At 40.5% G+C, this 26,722-nt stretch overlaps 2 protein-coding genes across 4 annotated transcripts; both read left to right on the top strand.

Moving 5' to 3' along the window:
- The first annotated feature begins 1,561 nt into the window (after positions 1–1,561).
- On the top strand, positions 1,562–14,394 carry gpr155b (G protein-coupled receptor 155b). 3 transcript variants are annotated; one of them, XM_053499476.1, is made up of 17 exons: positions 1,562–1,626; positions 2,144–2,623; positions 2,709–2,887; positions 2,992–3,212; positions 3,392–3,563; positions 5,346–5,501; positions 5,802–5,885; positions 5,971–6,091; positions 7,648–7,732; positions 7,838–7,928; positions 8,258–8,456; positions 9,852–9,917; positions 10,067–10,170; positions 11,644–11,739; positions 11,843–11,907; positions 12,978–13,115; positions 13,337–14,394. In XM_053499476.1, the coding sequence occupies exons 2-17, from the start codon at positions 2,203–2,205 to the stop codon at positions 13,536–13,538; spliced, it is 2,400 nt and encodes a 799-aa protein (XP_053355451.1). In that variant the 5' UTR covers positions 1,562–1,626; positions 2,144–2,202; the 3' UTR covers positions 13,539–14,394. The 3 variants fall into 3 exon arrangements, with proteins under 3 accessions (XP_053355451.1, XP_053355452.1, XP_053355453.1); XM_053499477.1 differs by having other exon boundaries at positions 1,584–1,626; positions 2,190–2,623; XM_053499478.1 differs by lacking the exon at positions 1,562–1,626 and having other exon boundaries at positions 2,034–2,623; positions 13,281–13,476.
- Positions 14,395–17,352: 2,958 nt separating this feature from the next.
- On the top strand, positions 17,353–26,682 carry ola1 (Obg-like ATPase 1). Its single transcript, XM_053498087.1, has 11 exons — positions 17,353–17,483; positions 18,101–18,201; positions 19,216–19,359; positions 19,542–19,669; positions 19,991–20,166; positions 21,650–21,730; positions 22,693–22,790; positions 23,949–24,089; positions 25,701–25,797; positions 25,951–26,073; positions 26,242–26,682. The coding sequence occupies exons 2-11, from the start codon at positions 18,101–18,103 to the stop codon at positions 26,341–26,343; spliced, it is 1,191 nt and encodes a 396-aa protein (XP_053354062.1). The 5' UTR covers positions 17,353–17,483; the 3' UTR covers positions 26,344–26,682.
- The last annotated feature ends 40 nt before the right edge of the window (positions 26,683–26,722 follow it).

Raw genomic sequence — 26,722 nt, 5'->3', positions numbered from 1 at the left:
ATTCACATATAACTGGAATATATATATATTCTATTGCCCCTAAATTTGTTCACTTGTTTCTCACATTCTAAAACAATACTGGGGATTTTAAAATTATAAAATAACACATCCTGTATGTAGTTCTGTAATTATGTAACAACAACAACAGAACATATATACATTGAAATTTAATATCATATCATTTACATTATATTAATATAATACACATCATACTTTTTTTCTTTTCCTGAAGTTGTGTGTATACATTTTTTGTCTGACTCTGCGTGTATACTGTACTGTACATACTCACTCATCTATCAGCCCATCCCAGGAGACATAGAGCAAGAGAGGTGGTACACCCTACACATGGTGCCAGTCCATCACAGGGCACACCAACATACAGTACACACACTTACTTACGCACTCATTCAGATACGACGGGGAATTCGGGGATCTGCATGTGTTTGGACTGTGAGAGGAAACCAGAATACCCAGAGGACACCCACCAAGCATGGGGAGAACATGCAAACTCCATGCACACAGACCTGAGACGGGAATCGAACCCAGACCTTGGAGGTGCAAAGCCATAGTGCAAACCACTAAGCCACTGTGCTGCCACTATATTAATATAATATATTAATATCTTATATATAGTATTATAACCAGTTAAATACTGTTAGATACTGATTGTTTTATAACCAGTTAAATACTGTGTTAGATACCGATTGTTATATTAATGTTTTATATATAATATTATAACCAGTTAAATACTGTTAGATACCGATTGTTATATTAATATCTTATATATAATATTATAATCAGTTAAATACTGTTAGATACTGATTGTTATATTAATATCTTATATATAATATTATAACCAGTTAAATACTGTTAGATACCGATTGTTATATTAATATTTTATATATAGTATTATAACCAGTTAAATACTGTGTTAGATACTGATTGTTATATTAATATCTTATATATAATATTATAACCAGTTAAATACTGTGTTAGATACTGATTGTTATATTAATATCTTATATATAATATTATAGCCAGTTAAATACTGTTAGATACTGATTGTTATATTAATCTTTTATATAGAATATTATAACCAGTTAAATACTGTGTTAGATACTGATTGTTATATTAATATTTTATATATTATATTATAACCAGTTAAATACTGTGTTAGATACTGATTGTTATATTAATATTTTATATATAATATTATAACCAGTTAAATACTGTGTTAGATACTGATTGTTATATTAATATTTTATATATAGTATTATAACCAGTTTATAGCTCTGTTAGATACTGATTGCAATCTAAGTACATTTCTCAATAAGATCATAAAGTATAATATTATGATATGAATAAAAAAAACAGTTGATATTTATATAATAAACACTTTATCTGATCATTTTTGTTCATATTATCTTCTGACTAAATCATCCTCGACCAACCGCATACAAAAAGCAGCGGTTACGTCAGACAACCAATAGCGGAGGAGAGTGGGTGGGGCTTGTTGTTAGCTGCATGTTGATAGGCCAACTCTGCCGTCAATCAATCAATCAGCGCTTGCAATATAACGGTAACTAAGGCGGTGAGTAAAGATGGCCAAATAGCGACACATTCACGGTTAGTAAAGATAATTATAACATTCATAATGAGCGCGTGTAGATGTTTTTTACGGTGCTTTAAATGAGAAATAGTAAACGCTGTTTCTTGCAGGTAGAGTATATAAACCATATTATGTCACTGAGGTAATGTATATACTGTACAGGCGTCAGCTGTTAACTAGGAGTTAGCATTTTAGCTAACTAGATAACTTAACTAGCAAGTGTGTAAGTCAGGAGAGTGCGCGGGAAATAAACTGTAACATAAACTCTGTCATGTGTTAGAGTGTGTGGTTATTTCTACAATCATGAGTCTTTATATATATATATATATGATCTTTATATTATTTACTGTATAAATTAACTAGTTGCAAAATATGTTTAGGGGAAAATTCTGTCCAGTGGTCGATTTACTGATTCAAAACCGAACATGGGGTTTATAATCTGCCACGTAACTGCTCATAACTTGATTTCAGGTTTAACCTCAGGCGGGTATCAAACTAAACACTGGCAAATTTAATTCAAATCTGTCCATCCAGTTTTGCGTAACGCTGTGTCGGGTTCATTTCCTCTGGCTTTCATCAGACGTCCTGTGACTATGGAAGGAGGTCCTTATGTCACCATCCATGGCCAGAACGTTACCCACAATCCTCTGTCAGCGCCGGCCATGTCCATCGACAGACTGTTCCCGGCGCTGCTCGAGTGTTTCGGCATCATTCTGTGCGGCTACCTGGCTGGTCGCAGTGAGGTCATCAGCGTGGGACAGGCCAGGAGCCTGGGCAGCTTCGTGTCATGCTTCGCGCTTCCGGCGCTCCTCTTTAAGAACATGGTGCAGCTCCGGTTTGGCAACGTGGTGTGGGCGTTCCTGTGGAGCGTCCTGATCGCCAAGTTGTGTGTCTTCGTCCTGGTGTGTGTCCTCACGCTGCTGGTGGCGAGTCCGGACGGCAGGTTCGGCAAAGCTGGGCTGTTTGCCATCTTCGCCACGCAGAGCAACGACTTTGCACTGGGGTATCCCATAGGTGAGCGACTGACATCTCTCTCTCTCTCTCTGACACACAGTAATTCTTTATCATTGAATCCCTCTTCCTGTTTCATCTCCTTCAGTGGACGCTCTGTATCGCAGTTCTCACCCCGAATACACGCAGTACCTGTATTTGGTGGCTCCGGTGTCTCTGATGCTCCTGAATCCGGTGGGCTTCGCTCTGTGCGAGCTCCAGCGCTGGAGGCAAAGCCCTGACCTTAACCACAGCAAGCTGCACATAGTCTCTACTGTTCTCCTGCGTGTATGTTTGTGTTTGTTAATGCTTAACACACAAACAAATAACGCGTTTATATATCTTATACATGTGTGTGTGTTTTTTTGTTTTTTTGTTTTTGTGCTCAACAGGTGGCGAAGAACCCGATCGTGTTCATGGTGCTGATCGGGATCGTCTCTCACTTCCTGTTCGGCGGGCGTGTCCCTCTGTTGCTCGAGGAGTTTGTGGACGGATTGGCTGACTCGTTCGGAGGCGCGGCGCTCTTTTATCTGGGCTTGACGATGGTGGGGCAGATGGGTAGAGTTACCCGGTCGACAGGGGTCACCCTCATTTTACTCCTCACGGCTAAACTGTGAGTGTATCGTCGAACATTAAACTTTACCTAATGTTGAGAAGAAAAGTATGAGACTCAAGACAGGACGGTCTTTATGATCATAGCAACAAATCCGCACTAAGCAGTTTTGCTCGAGTCAAGCCCCACCAACTGTTTTATATATTTTTTTGCATGTTTTGTGTGTTTGTTTGCTCCAGTCTGGTGATGCCATTGATGTGTAAAGACATGTTGGATCTCCTGGACGCACCAGGCAACTCCAGCTCTGCGAACCGAACCGGTCTGTCGGATTACGCATTCCTGTACGGCGTCTTCCCCACCGCCCCCAGCGTGGCCATTTACGCCAGTCAGTACAACATGCAGCTGGAGGTGGTGAGTTTTACACTCGCCTCACACCACAAGTGACGCTTAGTGTAGGAGCGTGCTGCTGTAGGAAATTAATCAGCAACGGGGTTGGTGTGGTTGCATGATTTTCCTTTAACCAAGCAAGTTTTGACTAGCACATGATATATTTTATCCTTTCATGGTTTCATATGTATGTCTTATGAAATGCATAACGAAGATGCATCATCACATCATCATGTTTCCTGATGAATCGTTTCAGTGGCAGAAAAGTAAGAACAATATATTTGCATGTTAGGTCTAGTTCTACATACTATTCACTTTCACACTGTCTGTTTATTATTATTATTATTATTATTATTATTATTATTAAAATTATAAACACCCCCCTTCATCAACACATAAATAAAATTTATACACTTTATATAAATTAAAGGACTGTACTTTTTTCTAACCTAGAGGAAAGTTTTAAATCTTTCCTAACCACAATATCACCGTCTTTATTCTTTGCGTATACACTTTATTCATTAGGTACACCTTGATAGTACCGGGTCACACCCCCTTTAGCCTACAGAACCGCTTTAATAATTTATGCTATAGATCCAACAAGGTGCTGGAAACATTTCTCAAAGATTCTGGTCCATATAGACATGAGAGAATCATGCAGTTGCTGCAGATTTGTCAGCTGCACATCCATGATACGAATCTGCTGTTCCATCACGTCAAAGGTGCTCTTTTGGATTGAGATCTGGTGACTGTGGAGGATGTTTGAGTTCAGTATGGTGTCATGTCAAGGGTGCCCATGGTCAGCAACAATACTCAGGTACTAAGGGGGCTAAAGAAAATCCTCCCCATCACTAGGGGGCTCCACATTAGGGCTACTACTACCACTCAGTTGGGAGGGCCGCAGACTATCACGTGTTTCCTCTGACCACATGACGGCAGACGACCGCATCTTTTTGAACTGCTCGCTCAAGCACCCTTGTAACGTAACACGTCAGCGTAACACACTCGGAGGACAGCGCAATCTGCTCCTTCCGCTTGCATGAGCTCACAGACGCTCCTAATTGGCTGCAGAGTCATGATTAATGCTCCTCTTAAAAGTAAAGTTCCTCTCACCCCTTCCCTTTTGAGAGAGCTCGGCCAGTCAGCTCTCTCTAGACCTCCGGCTGCAAGAGGTTACAGCATCACCCAGGAACCGAACTCGCGATCTCCAGATGAGAGGGGGAGCGCTTTACCAGTGCGCCACTCGGAGGCCACGTGTTGTCCAATTTCAGTGAGCCCGTGCAATCTGTAGCCTCAGTTTCAGGTTCTTAGCTGACAGGAAGCGACGCCCGGTGTGGTCTTCTTCTGCGGTAACTCATCTGCTTCAAGGTTTGTCGTGTTGTGCATTTAGAGAAGCTTTTCGGCGGGCCCCGATTGTAACAAGATGTTATTTGAGTTACTGTTGCTTTTCTTTTAGCGTGAATCCGTCTCAACGTTCTTCTCTGGCATCAATATGGCATTTATCCACTGGATGTTTTCTCTTTTTCACACCATTCTCTCACTGTAAACCCTACAGATGGTTGTGTGTGATAATCCCAGTAGACAGCCATGCCAGGTTCAACAGGACTTAAACGATCTCCCTTACTTCAGCAGACTTTTTTGACCGTTTCTCCCTGCCTCAAATCATTAAGTTGCTGCCATGTGATTGGCTGGTTAGATATTTGCATCAAGTCGACCAGGTGTACCTAATGAAGTGTCCGGTTAGAGCATATATACATGGATACAAATGCACATATACAGTGTGTGTGTGTGTGTGTGTGTGTGTAGGTGACTTCCGGTATGGTTATCAGCACGTTACTCTCAGCGCCCATCATGTACCTGTCGGCCTGGTTACTCTCCATCCCCTGGATGAAGGCGACGCACCTGATCTCTGAGCTGCAGGAGGTCAGCTTTAACATCAGCATCATCAGCATCATCTCACTGGTGAGTGTGTGTGTGTGTGTGTGTAGGTGTGTGTGTGTCACTTGGGACTAATTTAAATAATTTTGTTTAAAGGTAAAGAATGAGAGTCAGTTATGTGGACGTGTGTAACTGTTTATTTAAATTTTATAATTTAAATTTGAATGAGGTCGTGTGTAATTGTATATTTAAATTTTTTAATTTGAATTTGAATGAGGTCGTGTGTAACTGTATATTTCGTGTCTGAGAACTGAGAGAATTAGTTCTACTGAAAGTCCCCACTTCCAGTCTCCAGTGTGTGTGTGTGTTTGTGGGGAACGATAGGTCTGGACCGTCGCCGTCATGGTGCTCGGCAAGAAGTTCAAGAGGTTGCCTCACATGTTCACAACGAACCTTTTCCTCGCTCAGGTGAGTGAACACAGCCTGCATCTTTTCAATGTGTTTTTTTAATACAGTGTGTGTGATGTGTTTCTTTCAAATTAAACTCTTACAGCTGTTGGTGTGTGTATCGATGAGCCTGTGGAAGTCAGTGGTTCAGTATGACAACGTACTGGGACAAATCCTCACTTTCACACTCCTCTATGGAGCACTGTATAGCACTTACATTTGGACAGGTAACAAACACACACACACACATATACAAAAATGTGACCATGAGTTTCTAGCCAGAGATTTATAGAGTAGAATATATATATATATACAGTGAGGTCAATAAGTATTTGATCACCTTGTGATTTTGCAAGTTCTCTTACTAAGAACTCATGGAGGGGTCTACAATTTTCAGCATAGGTGCATTTCCACTGCGAGAGACAGAATCTAAAAAGAAAAATCCAGAAATCCCATTGTATGTTTTTTTAACAATTTATTTGTGAATTACTGCGTCAAATAAGTATTTAAATCCAAAAATTTTAATATTTGGTACAGAAGCCTTTGTTAACAATTACAGAGGTCAAAGGGTTCCTGTAGTTCCTCACCAGGTTTGCACACACTGCAGGAGGGATTTTGGCCCACTCCTCCATACAGATCCTCTCTAGATCTGTCAGGTTTCGGGGCTGTCGCTAAGCAACACGGAGTTTCAGCTCCCTCTAAAGATTTTCTATTGGATTTAGGTCTGGAGACTGTCTAGGCCACTCCAGAACCTTGATATGCTTCTTATGGAGCCACTCCTTGGTTTTCCTGGCTGTGTGCTTTGGGTCATTGTCATGTTGGAAGACCCAGCCACGACCCATCTTTAATGCTCTGACTGAGGGAAGGGGGTTTTTGCCCAATATGTCACAATACATGGCCCTGTTCGTCCTCTCCTTAATAAAGTGCAGTCGTCCTGTCCCCTGTGCAGAAAAACACCCCCAGAGCATGATGCTTCCATCCCCATGCTTCACTGTAGGTATGGTATTATTGGGATGATACTCATTATTCTTTTTCCTCCAAACACGGCGAATGGAGTTAGGACCAACAAGTTCTACTTTGGTCTCATCTGATCACAGGTCTTTCTCTCATGACTCCTTTGGATCATCCAGATGGTCCCTGGCAAACTTCAGACGGGCTTGGCATGGGCTGACTTAACCTTCTGTGTGATGCGAGATTTTAAACCATGGGTTAGGAACGGGTTTTCTGCATTTACATTATTTTCGCAATGCAAAATTTCATCTTAAGAACTTGGCTCTGGAACGGATTAAACTCGTATGCCGAGGTAGCGCTGTACTGAGTTATATCTTTCAGTGGAAATTAAATAATCAGCAATTTTTATTACAGAAATAAACTGAATACAATCCTCTGAGCTTTTCACTTACCTCTCTATGTTGCAGTCGTGCCGCGCTGTCCGATCCGCAGGGTTTATTTCACACATAAAACGAAAAGCTGACGCTTTCATATTGTGATTAATAAGAACTAGAGATGTGGGGAAAAATCTATTCTGTTACTTATCATGATTCATTTAATTTTGAGAGAGAGAATTATTTGCTACGCTTGTTTAAAATTGTAACAAATTTTGAAATAAAAAAACATATCGAAATGGGATATTTAAGAAATCATGATACTAACAGATCCTCAACATGAATAGAGTCTGCACCTGGGTATCATGATGATATGGTATATCAGGTGCTCTCTGGGAACTGTGATTTGTCTGTGCTGTGACATGTTGTGTAGTTGTGTAAATTGTGTGTTGTTGTAGGTTTGTTAGCGCTCTCTCTCGCTCTGTTGAAGAAGAACGAACAGCTCAAAGTGCCACCCGTCATCTTCATCCTCTTCGGCTGGGGGTAAGTGTGTGTGTGTGTGTGATTTAATGCAGGATCCATTGCGGTATAACTCCTTACATGATTATGAATATTGTGTGTGTGTGTGTGTGTGTGTGTGTGTTACAGGCTGCCATTTCTGATTGTGGGCTTGTTGCTGGCAGCAGGTGAGAGAATGAGTGACACCGCAGATGCCGCTTTTTTCTACGGCAAGGCTCAGGTGTGTCGCCACTTTCACTCGATTTTTGCTGCAGTGTCTTATAAATCACTTCTTAAATTTTTTTTGGTTTAAAATAAAAGTTACTCCTTTTTCTATCACTTCATTCCTTCTAGCAATTTTTTCTGATTTTTTTTTTGTTTATCTTTACGTTGATCTTTTTTTCCACTCTCATGCTGTACATTACTCTTTTTATCTCCTTTTTTCTCCACATCTGTCTTTTCCTATGGCTCTATCTATGTCTCTCTCTCTGTCTCCGTAACTTTCCCTCTCTACATCTTTCTCTGTATTTTTCCATGCTGTCTGACTCTGATTCTCTCTCTCTGTTTCAGATCATCAGCAGCGCGGTGGTGTTGAGCTGTAGCATCCTCCTCAGCGGCGTGTCCCTCATGGGTCTGAGTCAGGGGTCTCAGGAGGAGCAGAATTACCAGATCCTGGAGCAGAGCTCGATGTCGGGCACCACAGAGGACGTCAGGATCCCGGCCCGACCCGAGGATCACGACTCGGCCCAGATCACGCCATCACACAGCAGTACGTACAGAGGGGCGTCTACGTATTAAATAAATGTTTTCCCACCTAAAGCCGACCTGCAGCGTCTGTAACGTCTTACCATAAACACGAACAAACCTCAGAGCAGTAAGAACTGAAATGAAGCGGTGTATAGTATATAATTAATAAAATATTCTCACTTTTCGTATCTATGTGCGATTTGGTAGGAAGTAAAGGTGTTTTATCCGCACACTACAGCGGCACCTCGGGATACGAGTGAATATTTCATATTGTGAAACACATTTTTCCATCCGAAATAATGTAAACTCAGATAATCTGTTCCAGCCAAAAATATTAGCAATATTACCAATTTCCAACACTATAATCATATTTTCTGGATATAAAAACTATCAAAACATTTAGAAAAGACGTGTAAAATGTGAAATGAATAAACATTTAACCTCACTTAACATTAATTTATGATCCTTCTCAGCACCAGCTGCTTTAAAAACCAAAATGAAAGTGGTTCTATTTTCTTCTTGATACCATTCTTGTTGCTATTTCTTCACTAAATCTTGCACAAAATGCAAAAAAAAAAACACAAGAAAATAAGTAAACTTGCTTTGCTTGATTTTCCACTGACGCAAAACAAGTAGGCGAGACTTAGCAAGCGTTTGGCTCAGTTCGGCTCAATTCGGCTCAGCTCAGTCACTCGTATGCCGAAAATGCTTCGTACACTGAGGCAATTTTCTTTCTACATTTTTTGTGAGGTGGAGCGCTCGTATACCAAGGTGCCTCTGTAGTTCATTCGAATTGCCATGACATTGGTAATTTGGTCTAAATTTACACTGCACATATTCAATTCAATTCAATTTTATTTATATAGCGTTTTTAACAATAGTCATTGTCTCAAAGCAGCTTCACAAAAATGAAAAGAAATTTTTTAAAAATTAAAAAAAGAAAATTAATAGTAAAAGGAACTAGAAAAAAAACTAGGAAAAAAGTTCCCTGAGGCATACAGTATGTAGGGCTAAGCGTGTACGTCATAAACTTTTTCATTAATGGGTTAGAAATACTACAAAACATTCCTAGGTGGTGCGTTTGATTCACTTCCTGCAATTTGATTCAGAGTCAATTCACATTCGAATCTTTTTTTTCCCCAGTTCATTTAGAAGCACATGTAAAACAGTTTGCTCAGGCGTTCTTGTTATTTTGTTCTTACCTGTTTAAAGACCCGCCCTAAGAAGGAGAACACACACACACACACACACACCCCTGAGTCTATTCAGAGTAAACTGAACCTGTGTGTGAAGAAGAAGAAGGAGTCTATTGCTTCATGTCTGGATACGAATATGCTTGATTAAGGTATTTTTTTAAAACAGTGTTTGTATGTGTGTGTGTGTGTGTGTGTGTGTGTGTGTGTGTGTGTGCTTTCAGGTCAGAATGACCCGACGCCTGATACGAGAGCAGACCGTCTGAACGACACGTCAGCGCCACCAACAGGCAAGATTAATGAGTGTAGAGTGAGTGTTTGACATGATCTGTGTGATGATGTGTAACTACAGTACACACTCTGCTGCTACAGTTTACAGTACAGTGTGGTGAGGTGTGTGTGTGTGTGTGTGTGTGTGTGGTAAATATATTCTCTACAGATGCAGCACTGAGTGAAGCGTCTATGTGCTCACGTGTGCAGGAGGAGAGACAGGTGACACGGCACGTGCTGCTCTGTTTGCTGCTCGCTGTCGGTCTGCTCGCCGTGAGTTTTGACTCACACACGCACACACACACACACACACACACAGAGCTAATTTAAATTTAATAGAATTTTTTTAGCTTTTTCAAATAAGTGTCATTTCTTTCTAAAGTGTCAGGGTCTGATCAGGAGACAAGTTAGGAATAAAACACTTGGGGACATGCGGTTATGGGAAAATCATCAGTGTGATCAGGCAGGGTTACTATTTTCCAATAGTCTTAAAGTCATTTGTTCCTCATATAAACTCAGCAATCTGTCCAAGATTAATATTCTACCTTAATTTAGGAACCAATTTAAGAACCTTAATTTTTTGTATTCTTTTATCTATCAGACAGAGGACATCATGACCTATTTCTTAATATGTACAGTAGGTATAGGTGAAAAAAATATATACCAGGGTGAGTCAAAAATGATCTGCACTTCAGCACTGTGGAATTTATTTGAATGAACTTTTAGAAAAGACAAATTTTTAATTTTTCAACAGAATCTCCTTGCTTTCTAATACACTTTGTCCATCATTAAATAATGTTTCATGCCGAGCTGCGAGCCACGAACGCACCGCTGTCTTCAGTCCTTCATCAGATGTAAATCATCGTCCCCATAGGGCCGCTTTCAGGGAACCGAACAGGTGAGAGTCAGACGGAGCGAGATCAGGACGATAGGGAGGACGCTTTCACACCTCAGTTTAGACTTCAGCTCTTTAGTATAACGGGTCTCACTGTAACGAGTGCTGTTGATTGTTGAACCTTTTTCTAAATGCTGTTCCAATACTTCTCTGGTGAGAATCCCAGAAAACTGGATGAATTTTCCAGCTGGTTGACTTTCGAACTTTTTTTCTCGGCCTGCGATTGAGACGGTCTACATTTCCGTTTACCCGTAGTGATGAATCCGTGTTTCAACTCAACTTTATTTGTATAGCACTTTAACAACAAGAATGCCCCAAAGTGCTTTACATAATTAATGAAATATTATTTTAAAAAAAATAAAATTACATCACACACATCTCTAATACAAACACAATAAATAAAATTAACGTCTAATTTTGAAAAAGAAGAAAAGAAAACGTATGAGTTTTTAGATGGCACTTAAACACCCTCAGTGATGTGGCCTCACGAATAGTCAAGGGTAAAAGTTTATCTGATGATCTGAGCGACCATATGGATGGTCCCATCACCAGTATTGATTCAGACCCCCATAAAAAAAAAATTTCACAAATTACTGCACGCTTTTTTTATTGCACGATTTTCTTATTAGTTTCTAATAAACAGGAGGAGGACAGGAGCCTGGAACAGGAAGCGCTGATGAGACCAACTGAGGTTTTAATATAACATGTAGTGCAGATCATTTTTGACTCACCCTCTCAGTTTAAAGAAACTGTACAGTGTAGCGAGTCACTACATTCTACTGTACGTTCATCTTAGTGAATTCTAATAGCATCGTGAGCTCAGTGCTAGTTTTTCTTTTTTTCGAGGGCAGAACCTGTCCAGCTGTCTCTGGTGGCTTTTAAACAGCGATCCCGGACGCCTTTACCTTGAGCTGCAGTTCTTCTGTGCAGTGGCCAATTATGGACAGGTACACACACACACACACACACAATCCTCAGAATAATATACTGCAATTATTGCTTAATTCTGTACGTTAGACGTAACCACTGATTCCTAAACTTCTCGTGCAGGGTCTAATATCTTTCGGGATGTTCGGGCTGGATGAGCATCTCATCATCTTACCATTTAAAAAGAGGTGGGTGGTCGAAAAGAAAGGTTACCATGGCAACACAAACCATAGCAACATTATTTAAGTTAGAATATAATGAAGCAATATCGAGTGCTATATCAGCTCCGCTGCGATGCGGTGGTAGGCACGAGGGCGCAAACTGGGTACTGAAGAAATCATTGCCGTGCCGATATTCAGCACGTCATTAAGTGTGATATCGCTTTTATACAACAGTTCCACACTCATGATGTATTCCGTTATTTCCTAAATAGTTAGTGTGCTATGTAGGGTGTACCATTCCTTGCTTCACACACCAAGTAGTGCCCTTGATCAGGGGTTACAGAGCGATTTGGGATTCAGCCTTGTGTTAGAAGCTAGTTAGCTTTAGCTTTCTACCTCACCTTAGGCGTCAATGAAACAACACGGAGGCGATTCTGAACGACTTAGAAGTAACTTTTAATGAGAAAGTGCTGTTTGAAATGAGGTAATGTTATTAGGAAGCTGACGGTGCTGCTGTGACTGGTTTTAAATGTGGGCTTTGAGAGGCAGCTGCTCTCACCTCAGTACTGTGGACTGTACAGACCTACTTTCACCCTCGCTAACCAACAGTTAGTGTAAATAACAGTGAAAACTCCTGTAACTCCACAGTCGTTCCTGATTTTTATTTATATGTTGTTTAACAACGCTGAAAGCATCTAAAATATTCAATAATCTCCTTTGAACAGTTGATTTTGAGATGTAGCTGCTCTTTATGCTTTATAAATCTTTCATAACGGCTCTAATCTGAGACGTTGTTTGTTAATTGGTGATTTCTGAGGCTGGTGACTCTAAATGAACTTCTCCTCTATAGTTGTTACATAATATCCATTTTATTTCATCTTTTTGAAATCCACAGTAAACAAAACCAAAGAAATTTGCAAGTGATCCCAAACTTTTTTCGCGGTAGTGAATCTAGTTAAACGTCCCAGTGCTGTTATTGCCTGTTATCAGCACTCATGTAAGGTCCAATCAGATTGCTTGGTTGGAAATAACTTGTTTAACAAGGAATAATGTGTTGTTTTGTGTGTGTGTGTGTGTGTGTGTGTGTGTGTGTGTAGGCTGGCAGCACTGTTGGGTGGAGCGAAGGAAACCAGTAGTGCTCCACCCAGCGCTCCAGAGGAGATAAGGCTGACATGCACGCAGCTGGTGCGCTACCATAAAAATCAGTGTGTGCAAGACATCGTGCACAAGACAAGGTCTGTATACAAGTGCCGAGAAAAAACATATAATGATACACACTTTTTTCTTCACTCGCTTTCTTTTTCTTTAACCCTCTTTTTCTCTCACACTGTGCATGGACTTTGCATGTCTTCTTTCATCTTTTGTCTATTCCTTTTTTTTTCCCCTTCTCCCCCTCTCAGTGGATCAGCCGAATCTCTTACGGGATCTGTGGGTGAATCGTTGCTTTGATTGACAGGTCTGCTGTCGGTCGCTTCCCGGCCAGCGAGCTTGTCGATTATGTACGGCGTGTAGGCGTGGTCAGAGACAGAGGCTCCGAACAAGTCACGTGTCGGATCGGTTTCCGTGACGACGGCAAGCGGGACGTCACCACATGCACCGGGAGGCGTTTGACTGGAATGTTTGTTCTGACATCCTTTTGCATGAAGTCCCGGAGGTGAAGGAGAACCCATGCTCCCTTTATTAATAAACCTGTGTTTGGTGTTGCCGTTGTGCAAAGTTAGCATGAAGTTACTACTGAATTTGCTGTATGGCAGAATCTGATGAACATGTTAATACGTATTTAAAAAGTAAATCGTGGCGTGCTGAGCACATTACCAATGGATCATGTACGAATCGCTTTCAATTCTGAATCTGTACGATTATAGAAAACTCGTGGTGAAACTTGGAAAGGCTCATGTTGTTGTGCAGCGTAGCACAAAATTCATGCAAAAAAGAAAAGAAAAAAAGGACGATTCGACATGTGCACACTTGGGTTTAAACCCTGCAGGTATTGTGGCACTGGGAAACATTTAACATGGTGCTCTCTTACTGATTTAATATTGCAGATGGAAAAGATTTATTTGTATTTTCCAAATGTACAGTATAAGTGCTGTTTGTTTGTACACTGAAATGACGAAGTATGCACTTTGACTTTTGGATTTTGTAATCCTGAGCTGCTTGTTTTTTTTTTTTTTTTTTTTTTTTTTTATTTTAATATTTCCTCTCATCAGGGTTGAATTCTGAACATTTCTGTCGAATTTTCTCAGAGCTGTATGAATGTATTAAAAATACACATCTGTTGTGACTGAGTTGTTCATTTTGCAAACCTACTGTGCAGATTTTATTTGCCTGATTTTTTTTTTCATAGACGCTGTTGTTCTTGAACATGTAAGCGACTATATCAATTTTGTGATATATATGCACAGAGATGGATATAGGATTGTGTAAACTTCAGATTAAAGCATCTTCCAGAATCTGTGAACATTTTTGTTCATGTAAAAGCAGGTGTTTCTTAAATTATGCAATAAATGTGAAACATGACTGTGTACTAGTTTTATGAATTTAAACGAACAAAAAGACAGAATTCCTTTTATATGCCTGGGAGAAACTCCGGATTCATCATGACTCTGATCACATGTTAACCATGGATGTCCAATCATATCAATGTACATATGCCTGACACATTAGTGTGTCAGTATAACAAGAAAATTAGACATCAACTCTCTTGACACTGTTAACCAGGTATAAAAATCAGGAAAAAAAAGAAAAAAGTTTCAACACACCTTCTTATTCAATGGCTTTTCTTTATTAGGGCCCAAGCACTATATGGTGCACAGGACCTTCTTGTTTTCCTAAGGATTTTTCCCCCCACATTTTGGGCTTTTTGTGTGTCTTAACATGCTCAAAAACTCATGAAAATTGGCAGGTAGTTTGAAATCTGCTGCCATTAGGATGCCTGAGAGTAGCGTGGCCCTCAGGGCCCCCCAGGGGCCTCCACATGAGATTTTGCTGCATAGCTCATACACACTTTCACATATGCACATGAAACTCTGTACACAATTAGAGCTCATCGAGCCGAACAACTTTCGCACTGCATGTGTGTGTGTATGAGTGTGTGAGCTCAACTCAACAGGAGGCCGGTTATTATGGGTCGTTTGCAAAAACGCACCCGAGGGATTTTGATATACTCCTCTCAGGGAATTTATGCGATTGTCACCAAACCGGGCCGTTGTGATCTAAAGACATTGAGGACACAAAATTGCAGAGGGATTTTTGATATCTCCAACGGGTCAGCCGTGATAATGTCTAAAACTTATGGTGAAAAATAATGAAAAGCTTCCTGTTTGGCATTATATTGAGTGACACCACAATGCGGAACATCAGAGTGTGAGGCTTTTCTTCCAGCATCTGTGGCCTATTAAACACACGTACACATCACAAATGTTAACACTCACACACACTCAACAAATATTTAGGGCCCAAACTGACATCGTCCCTGTATAGTGTGTGATGTGTGCAAGTGTGTGCGGTGCAACCGAGTAGCGATGTCTTTTACGAGGTGTTAACACACTCAAATAACACACAGGTTGTGCGGTGCCCCCGGGGGTGGCGATGGCACAGTGTGCTTGGGCCCGTCATCGTTGCTTGCAGCTATATTTTATATTGTTTTTAAGAGGTCCGTCACCTGAAATAGTTTTCCAAGGATCTTTAATGAGTTCCCAGAGGTCACTCTCCCGTCCAACTGATCTCGGGTTATTGTAGAAGCCGGGTCATCTGATGCAGCAATCCATCTCTCTCCTTCTTGGACAAACTGCTCTTACTGTACATAACCTAGAGGTGTATTTGGAGTCATTGTCCTGTTAAACGTGTGTCCCACTACAGTAAGTGCAGAACAGATGGCATGGCATGTCGTTGTGAAATACTGTGGTAGACCTGCTGGTTAAAGTGTGCTTTGAATTTTGACTAAGTCACCAACAGTTTCACCAGCAAAGCACCTCAAACCATCACACCATCTCCTTCATGCTTCACAGTGGAAACCATACATTCAGGTCGTGTCTGTTCACTTTCTCTATGTCTAACAATGACACTGCATTAGAACCAGACTTTCTCAAATTTGGACTAATCAGACCAATTTTACTGTTTACTGATCTAACCTACGGTTCTTGTGTTTCTTGGCTCAGCAAGTCTCTTCCGCTTTTTTTGCCGCAGTTCGACCATGAAGTCCTGACTCACGCAGTGTCCTCTGGTCAGTGGATGGTGAAATATGTCTGTGGCTCAAATTCTGAGAAGCATTTATTTGTGCTGTAATCTAAGTTGTAAATCGGCAGTTTCTGAGGCTAGTCGTTCGCATAAACTTCTCCTCAGCAGAAGAGGTAGCTCTTGGTCTTCCTTTCCTGGGCCCTCCGCATGACAGCCAGTGTTATCATGGTGTTTTGATGGTTTTACCAACTACACTGGGGGATACGTTTACACTTGATGAGATTTTTTATATTGACTGATCTTCATTTCGTGAAGTAACAATGGACTTTTCTTTTTACTTTACTGAGTGCTTCTTGCCATAATATGGATTTGTGCAGCTGTTGTAGGGCTATTGACTCTGTCCCCACGCTTCCTCTTCACCAGACAAATGACAGTCTAAAGCACATTAAGAAGATAAGCAATGTTGAAACTGAAAACCATTCCAGGGGACTACCTCATGAATCTGGCCGGAGAACGAGAACGAGAATGAGTGCGCCAAGCTGCCGTCAAAGCTTTTGGATAATCTGGGTTGTTAAACACTTTTTTGTTTACTCCATAATTCCATACGTGTTGTTTCATAGTTTGGATGTCTTCAATATGGTGAGAGTAATAACGATAATGAAAAAACAGTGAAGACGAGAGATGTCAAGACTTTTGACATAATATAAGCAGTTTAAAAAAAAACATTACACAGTAGTAAATACTTCCACTAGTGTCTTAATCCTTGTCAAAGATCAGTGCTGTCATTCAGTCCAAAACAAGCATGACAATATATATATATATATATATATATATATATATAGGTCAGGTATATTATAGGTCAGGGTGCCAATAATTTTAAAGTCAACTCTTTATGTAAAGAATTGGACTACTTTAAAAAATTCTGTGTGAACTAATTAAGAAGATAACAACATATACAGTAAATAAGCATCAGCATTAAATTCTATGATGGGTGCCAATACTTTTGGATGGCTATGTGCATGTGAGGTTAGACTCAAAGTACCCGGATGCGAGTTGTCAGGACGATTATTACGTGGCTCTAATGACTACGTTTTTTTTTTTACTTATATATTTTTTTTACCCATATAAAAAAATATATTTTAAAACTAATTAAGATAATCTTTAAGAATAATGAAAATAAAAAAAACAATGATAAAAAAAAATTACGTAACCTCTTGAGTTCCCCACCACCACCTAACGGCTAATACGTCGTGACGCATTTCACAGCGTCATGACGTCACGTCTGATCCCGACCAATGGAAAGAGCGCACAGTTTTTACGCTTCCTGATTCCTTTTCGTGCCGTCGCCCGGAGTGTGCAGAGCGCGTGAGGCGTCCAACACACTGCAAATTCTCCTTCATAATAAAACTTAGCCTTAACTCAAGGTGATACAAGCAAATAAATTCCTAAATTCATGTTTTTGCACTTGTACGTGAGTTTAATTTTAAGAATATACACGCTTTGTTTGTGTTGTTTGCGCTAGCAGGGGCTGGGAAGCTAACATGCTAACTGTGTAGGAATGAATGGAGGTAGTAGGGTATGTGTGTGTGTATAAATAAATAAGGATCTGGCTTTGACACTGAGTCAGGAGGGAGAGAGAATGTGTGACAGTGGTATCAGGGTTAATGATACGTGTTATTAATGAAATCTGGGTTATATTTAGCCAGGCAGGCCAGCCTGGTCATCTTACACCCCACCTTATCCACCTCCCCCCACTTTAACTGTGGTGTGGAGGCTATTTTTGGGCATCAGGTCTCCTCCTCACAGTGTTGAGATGAAACACAGACCAGAAAGAGAGGATCACACTTAGTAAACATTTAAAATTCTAAACATTTATTATAGGTTAATGAAGGAAAGAGCGCTGAGATTTAGCTGAGTTTAGTCATGGCTCCCAAAAAGGTGTGCTCATCATCACCATGATCGTCATCATGTGAAGGGAACTCCAACCTCGTCGTCTTGTATTCGTAATGGGTTCTGAAGACGTGTTTGCTTTTTTTTGCAGATGCCTCCGAAGAAGGGAGGAGATGGACCAAAGACGCTGCCTCTCATTGGACGATTTGGGACCTCACTGAAAATCGGGATTGTTGGATTACCGAACGTGGGGTGCGTGTGTGTTTTACTTCGATTTACTGAATTGTGTAACATTTTTGAGGCGGCACTGGTGGCGGAGTGGTCAGCACTGTCGCCTCGCACCTCCAGGGTCCGGGTTCGATTCCCACCACGAGTTTGTGTGCATGGAGTCTGCGTGTTCTCCCCATGTTTGGTGGGTTTTCTCACACATTACAAAGACATGAAAATTGCCGTTCCCGAATTGCCTGTAGTGTTTGAGTGAGTGCATGTCTGTCTGCCTTGCGATGAATTGGCACCCCGTTCAGGGCGTACCCCGCCTCGTGCCCCAAGTATCCTGCGATAGGTTTCAAGTACTCAATTAAAATTTAAGAAAAAAATAAAAATCTTCGAGCCAAGGTCTAAATTTCATGCTTGTTACGATTCAAATCTCTAATGCATATCCATATGCAGTTAAAGTGATTTAAAATGTCAATAGCATTTAAATAATATTTATTGCCCATTTTCAGTAAATACATTGAACAGTTTGATCTTTTATCGTCTTGTACCTTTCCCTTGTATTTTTATTCAATACAAACAACAATCTGTAATCAGTCTTTAGTGAATCTTTATTTGGACGCTGCTGGACTGTACATGTAGGTGAAAAGACTCTGGTTGCCCTTTCATACCGGGCTCTCAGTTCAGGTATTTTACACACACTCAACCCGGGCTGCTGCAAGTATTTGTTTAAATGATCTGTGTTTTGTCTTACAGTGGTGCTTCACAATACTGCTTTTTATTAGCGCCAAGGTTTCGGAACGTACGAAACAAACTGGTTTTAAACTTCGGTTCGGTTTTCATAGTCTACTTTTTTTTTTTTAGTTTTGGAGTAAGCCACGCTGTGTTGCGCATTCCTGTTTCTTCTGAACACTTCCGCCATTATTGATGTCTGCTTTAGGAACTCAAATCTGATATTTTGCTGTTGTGATTGTTTTTAGTCTCTTTGTTTTGAAAGCAGAACTTATTTCGTCTTTGCTGAAACCCTTGTTTGTTTCTCTGTGTTGTTCTCAGAAAGTCGACCTTCTTTAACGTGCTGACGAAGAGTCAGGCGGCGGCAGAGAATTTTCCCTTCTGCACCATCGAGCCGAACGAGAGTCGCGTGCCTATTCCGGACGAGCGCTACGACTTCTTGTGCCAGTATCACAAGCCTGCCAGGTACCTACACACAGAACACGCGCCTTGAGCCTCAGAAACTGGCGGGACGACTCGCGAGAGTTAGAGCGTTCTGACTGCACTAACATCACTGCTGAACTGTATATGTATGTATCAGAGCACAATACACACCTGGTGTTGCTGTGTGTGTGTGTGTGTGTGTGTGTGTGTATGTGCGCATGCAGTAAGGTCCCAGCCTTTCTGAATGTCGTCGACATCGCCGGTCTGGTGAAGGGAGCTCACGTCGGTCAGGGTTTGGGAAACTCCTTCCTCTCGCACATCAGCGCCTGTGACGCAATCTTTCACATGACACGTGAGTCCACATGCGCACTCTGGTCTTTCACACACACCTGCAAAAAGCATGCAAACATTATTATGTGTATTATATGCATTGACACACTCCTATAGAACTGAACATTCCAGGGCACAGGGTTAGGAAACCGGAAAACTAATCCTGGTTGTCATGGTAACAGTAACGCCTTTTAATCAAACCAGAAAATTAAGGATTTATTTCTTAAATAAATTATAAAGGAGGACAAAAAATTAGGATGATGTGTAAAATATGTGCACTATCAATATTAATCATAAATAATAAGCATGTAATGTGTGTGTGTGTTTGTGTTTGAACGAGCAGGAGCCTTCGAAGATGAGGACATCATCCATGTGGAGGGCTGTGTGGACCCGGTGCGGGACATCGAGATCATTCACGAGGAACTCAGGATGAAGGACGAGGAGATAATCGGGCCAATCATGGACAAGCTGGAAAAAACGGCCGTGAGGGGCGGAGACAAGAAACTCAAACCCGAATTTGTGAGTGAGATCCTGTTTACGTTAAGTTTGCTTTGTACTGACTCTCACAAAAGACCAGAGCGGAGGTTATTATTTCGACTCGAAATGAGCGATCAGATTAAAAAGACTGGAAAAAGAAAAAAGCAGGATTGGATTGTTGGTGTTTCAACTCAATGCTTCAGTGCTCCTTGAGAGGCTCCGCCCCCGAGCCCACAGCAAAACCAACTGAATAAAGACACAACTAGGCTAACTGGCCAATGTTAATACAGCGCTGCCTCGGCGTATGAATTTAATCCGTTCCGGAGGCGAGTACTTAAGTCGGAATTTTGTATTGCGAGATGTATTTTCCCATCGGAAATAATGTAAACGCGGATAATGCGTTCCAGCCACCCCAAAATTTTACCAATATTATTAATTTCCAACTTCCAATGTTACCAATTTCCGACACTATAATAATATTTTTGCATTTAAAAATAATCAAACAATCAAAAGAATTGTTAATGAAGTAAAATATTAAATAAATAAACATTAAACCTCAAGTAACTTTAATTTCTGATTCTTCTTGGCAACGGCTGCTTTGAAAACCAAACTGAAATGCTGCCACGCCAAGATTTCAGTTCTTAAGGTGAAGATTTATTTATTTGTTAGTTGTTTTTTTTGTTCGTTTTTTGTGTGCAGGGATTCAACATTATCTGGCAACCAGATAACAAAGCACTGGCACGAGCATGTACCCACACTTGATAAAAGTTGTAGGGTTAAAAATATCCGGAATGAGATCTGAACTGATCACAGATCGACTACAGTCTGTCATCACTAGCTCAAGGAAATTTACTAAAATGTAACGACTCAAAATCATGGTTTATTATTAATTATATATATAGATTTTTTCATAATAGGCAGAAATCAAAATCGTGACTGAATGTAAAATGTGATTACTCGCACAGCCCTACCTCACACAGTGCACAGTTAGCAGAACCTAAGGGGATATTTGCTTAAAAAGTGTCGGATAAGGATCTCTTGACGTCAGGTAATAATAACAATAATCGAGCTCTAAAATCTCTCGTCCGCTGATATGTTACTTAGCCGTTTATACGCCACTATTTCTTTTGTCATAATAAAATGATTAGTTCTTGTTTACCTCACATTATGCTTTTGACTTAATTATTTTTTTCATTTGTAATCTATTGCTGTAATATCAAGCAATTTTCCTCTTCACAAAATGTTCTCGATGCTATTCTTAGTCCCCGACTGAGTAAACTAGCACGAGGGTGTGTTTGTGATGGAAACTCTGAAGCGATTTGATCTGCAAAACACCGTAAATGTAATAAAAGCGAAAATTACAAACTCTTCAGAAAAATATAAAATCATGTTAAGACGAGGTTTGTGTTCGATATGGATTCTTATGTGGGAATTTATACAGCCTGTGTGGGAAACAAACATTTGTTGGGAATTTATCATTTTCATTGTTGTTGTTTGTTTTTGTTTGTTTTGTTTTATAAATCAGGACGTCATGTGTAAGATCAAGTCGTGGCTGGTCGACGAGAAGAAACACGTCCGATACTACCACGAGTGGAACGACAAAGAGGTGACCTCCTTTTACAATCATTCTACAAACTGAAATATAGTTATACACTTTCACACACATTAATATTTCATTCAGGTTCACACAGTTCATGTGTGAAAATGATTCCTCGTGCTCCCAGAACCGCTCTTTCACAATCTGCGTCCTGGAATAAACTCCATTCAATCAGGGAAGAAGAAAAACTGCATAGATGTGATAACCTGGTCATTCAGTACATTCGGGTCGTCAGCTGACTTTATTTTATTTCCCCGTAACGTTGCTGAGTCTCGACCTGAGCAACTCCAGAGGCTTGTACGGTGGACACTATGCATGATGGGTACATCACTTCATGTGTTTCTCTACTTACCCTGACACGCCAATCACTCTGGAATAGGCTCAATCTGGACTCATTAGGTCACATGACCTTTTTCCATCACTCCAAAGTCCAATCTATCTGTCAAACTTTTTGCTGATGAGTCTCACTGGAAAGTGGTTTTCTTATGAAAGTTCTCATCATATATCACATGAGTGTATGGAAATGCTCTTACTTTCATTATTATTAAACATAGCTCTCAGTTCTGCTGGACAATTTTTTTCCCTCCCCCTTAACAATGAAACTTCACCAAATGTTTAAGTAATCACATTCGCCCCCCGCTCCCCAATTTCAGTCATTCTGGCTTGATCTCCTTAGTCGTTTTCTTTCATTCCTCCAAAAGGCAATGCATGCTGGGTAGTTGATGAAGGGAAAAAAATTGCGCAAACTAAATCCAGTTCCGAGCAACGAAAACAAAAACGAAAGCCTTCATCATGAGTTTATTAGACCATTTTGAAGAATCTTATCTTATGTGTTTCATCTGTTTTGGTATACAGTCTTTTTTTGTTGTTGTAAAGACGCTTCATTTCAGATGGTGATCTGTGATGATAGCAATAATCAGCCTGAATGGCGTTAATTTATTATTATTTTTTTTTTTGTGTCATCTTCGTAGATCGAGGTGCTGAATAAACATCTCTTCCTGACGTCCAAGCCTATGATTTATCTGGTGAATCTCTCGGAGAAAGACTACATCAGGAAAAAGAACAAATGGTGAGTCGTGGTGATGTAGGATGAGTTCAGGTTCACGGCGTTAAACCTGTTTAATCTCGTTCTCTGCGTCCTCCTTTACTTGTCGCTCATTTGTCTCAGAAAACAGCTCGCGTGAGAGAAGTCAAACAGCCGGTTAAGTGTTTTCTGTAGACCTGAGCTGCTGAAATGAGCCGTGGATCAAAGTGTTCTGTAAAAATCTGCAGATCTACCCTGTATTTTGGATATTTTAGACCTTTTTTAGCTGTGTGAATGTACAGAATAGGCCAACAGGCTTTGTTGCAGATGCTACAGATGAAAAAAATAGAATTTTTTTTGGACAGGAAACAAAAAAAAAAAGCACTCGTTACATACACCACAATGTTTTAAACTGTCAGGGTTGGGAATCACCATGGACCGCCTGATACGATATTATGATACCCAAGTGCTGATCCGATTTATTTTGCGGTTCTGTAAGTATCACAATTTTATAAATATCTCGATACAATATAATTTTTTTTCCCGATTTTCTTAAAACAAACTTTGTAAATAATTTGCTTCTTCCACACTGTGCAGATGCTGTGCTGCCTGTCAATGTGAGAATAGTGTAGAGTGCACCACCTGTAGGTTTATAGAGGAACTGCACATTTTACTGCAAACATAATATAATACTAGTTGTGCCAGTGACTTAATTCGCGTGGAATTTAAACGCAAATGTACGGCGCTGTACATCTGTCGCGGAATGAAGGTGTGAGATCGTGTTTATTAAGTAGATTTTAATTGTACACTTATAAGCATGTATTTTATCGAATTTTGAGTTGAACTAATGATTTTAGTCCCCCTCCGTATCTCTATAAACACTTACATAATTAATATTTCAATCTGTCTGTTTTATTTAGATGAACGAGTAATTAATACTCCTTTCTAAATAATGATCAAAAAGTTCCTACAAGCACATTTCTTCTCTCCTTTCCTTTCCTTTCTAATTTCTCTCTCATTCAGCTTCAGCAAACAGACTGTTACGAATGAAAACACGCTTGGACCCTACACTGAGCCGCCAGTTCAATACATACGGCTTGTTCTCTTCATCTGTGTGTCTAAACACATACTTTTTACCACACTAACCAAACCTTATCAGCTGTAACGCCGTAGTAATGCCGACGTCTTTCTCCCCTCTCACAGGCTGGTGAAGATTAAGGAGTGGGTAGACGCTCACGACCCCGGCTCCCTCGTCATCCCCTTCAGCGGAGGCTTCGAGAGCAAATACCAGGACATGAGCGATGAGGAGAAGCAGAAATTCTGCGATGAAAATAAAACCCAGAGGTCAGCTTCCATTTTACTTCACAAGGTTTCCAACTTCGCTTTTAGTGTGCAGTTAGTGGGAGTTTACGAGAAGGCATTCAAGTCAAACCGGGACTAAAACTCCTCAGCCTTTTCTACTGGATGTCCAAAAACAAGTTGACAAGCAAATCAACATGTTAAACTTTTAGTCAGCTATTTAAGTGAAACACCTTGTGTACTAACTTTACAAGTTTTCTGATTATTTTTTTTGATGATCATGATAATTTATTCATTTAAACTGTATTAAATGTTTTGTTTTTGTTGCATTTAGTCTGCCCATCCTTCAGTTGAGATAAAAGAACACAATATATTAGCTTTATTAGTAGACTTAGTCCCTGACTAACAAACATTCGAGGTACGAATTTCCGCAGTTACGAACGGACCTCAGTTCTATGCGAGTAGAACAATATTATATGCAATATTTATAGTGTCTAATTAAATGTATAAAATGTCTTACGTGGGGGGGGGGGGTGCGGGAGAAATAATGGAGAATCGCTGTCCTGATGGTAAATAACCCTCAATAAAACAAAAAAAAAGTTCACAGTCCAATACAATGGAAAACAGCTCGGAGACAGAATAATGTCCAGGATGCCACTCGCAATTCAAAGGCGCAGAGACAACATAGTTTGAGATTAATTTGATTAGGCACAGTACTTGTTTTTGGCCACATGATGGCAGTGTGGTGAAAGGGGACAGAGATTTAGATAAGTTTATTGGTATGCCTCACAATTGTGTATTCGTGTCAAAGGTGTATAAGACTCACTTTGTCAGACTTGAGAACAAACCCGACTTACGAATGTGCTCCCGAAAAAGAACTCATTCTTCAGTCTGTGAAGTCATTCTTAAATCAACTTTAAAATCCACTCACACTCTTTGGACCTTTTCTAGTCAGCAGATGTTAAGAGGTGTACAATGTGATGTAGGCTACACCAGAATAATGATTGTGTGCAAATGGAGTAGAGCTGCACGATAAATTAGGGGGGAAAATGATCACAATCTCGATTCAGACATACATGCGACTTAATTTCTGAATGACAGCAACTCAGTTGTGTTGCATTCACTTATTTACTTGACGACAATCTCAGTGCTGCATCAGTTGCACTCACACACACGCAGTGTAACACAAAACACTATTAATTCACCGACCAGGCCTGAGATTTGAGAATGATTCAGTTGTACAATCCGATCACGTCTCAAACCGCTTTAATGGCGTTGGGATATCTAGTGTGCGCTCAATATCACAACACTTGCTTGCTCAATTCCAGCCAATTAGAAGATAGATGAGGGACAGTACCAGCCAATCAGGTGGAGGGACGGTCCATTCTGACGACCTGCTTCTGATTGGCTCACTTTGATGCATCTCTGCATCCCCTCAATGTGCATGCGACAAACTGTTGCGTTTTCCTCTGTTCTTGTATTTAGCAGTGAGTATATACTTCATCATCGTATGCCTTCATTTGTATTATTGTTTTATTTTATCAGAATCAGCTAAATGTTAAACAGGCACACTTTTTTTTCATGATTCAAATTTTAGCAAGAATGCTAACGTGTGCAGCGCTTACCTTTGGTTTGCTAATTGTGTTCATGCTTTAGCGTGTTGACCAAGATCATAAAGAGCGGCTACGCAGCACTGCAGCTGGAGTATTTCTTTACTGCGGGACCTGATGAAGTACGCGCATGGACCATAAGGGTAACTCCACACACACACACACACACACAATATTTTCACCTCCATCATCTTGGTGGTTGTTATTGTGCAACTCTGCAGCATATGCCATATTTGCTTGTTTTTTTTTGCTTAGTTTTTTGAAATCCTGTGTTTGTGTGCTGTTGTAATCTACAGAAAGGCTCCAAGGCGCCACAGGCGGCGGGTAAGATCCACACTGACTTCGAGAAAGGCTTCATTATGGCTGAGGTCATGAAGTTTTCGGATTTTAAAGAGGAAGGCAGCGAGACTGCCGCTAAGGTAAGACGCTGTATCTTACTTCTGTTATCGCGTCTCGTAGCTGAGAGGATCGGAAAGATGTTCGTACGATTTTAGATTAGGATGTGCCGAAAGGAAGGTTTTTTTTTTTTTTTAAAGGGCATCGGATATTGTTTTAATATCGTCTCCCTGATCTCTGTGTGATTGCAGGCTGCAGGAAAGTACCGACAACAGGGACGGAACTACGTGGTGGAGGACGGAGACATCATCTTCTTCAAATTCAACACGCCCAATCAGCCGAAAAAGAAATGATGTCATTCTTTTATGCCTCGTCACCGATTGGCTGGACTGTACCATGTGGAATTGGGAGGAGGGGGAGGGGGGTAGTTATACTGCAGATGTGAGGAATTACCCATGAGGTTCATTTACGGCTGGCTTTGGAACATTCAGTTTATATATATATACACACACACACACACAGCAACATCTTTGTGTGTGTGTGCGCGCGTGTGTGGGGGAGTTTTTTTTTTTGGTATTTGTTATTTAACCCTGATACTCTGCAGGTTATTTTATGGCTTCACGATTACATGCTGCATGTCACACAGCAGAAGCAGACGCCCAAAGCTAATAAACACTTCTCCAGACCAGAAACCCTGCGCTTGCACGTTGATTTTTGTGTCTGTTTGTCTCG

Source organism: Clarias gariepinus, chromosome 6 (genome assembly GCF_024256425.1).
Source record: "Clarias gariepinus isolate MV-2021 ecotype Netherlands chromosome 6, CGAR_prim_01v2, whole genome shotgun sequence".
NCBI lineage: Eukaryota > Metazoa > Chordata > Actinopteri > Siluriformes > Clariidae > Clarias > Clarias gariepinus.
The sequence above is the reverse complement of the archived record's forward strand: the minus strand, read 5'-3'. Positions and strand labels throughout refer to the sequence as shown.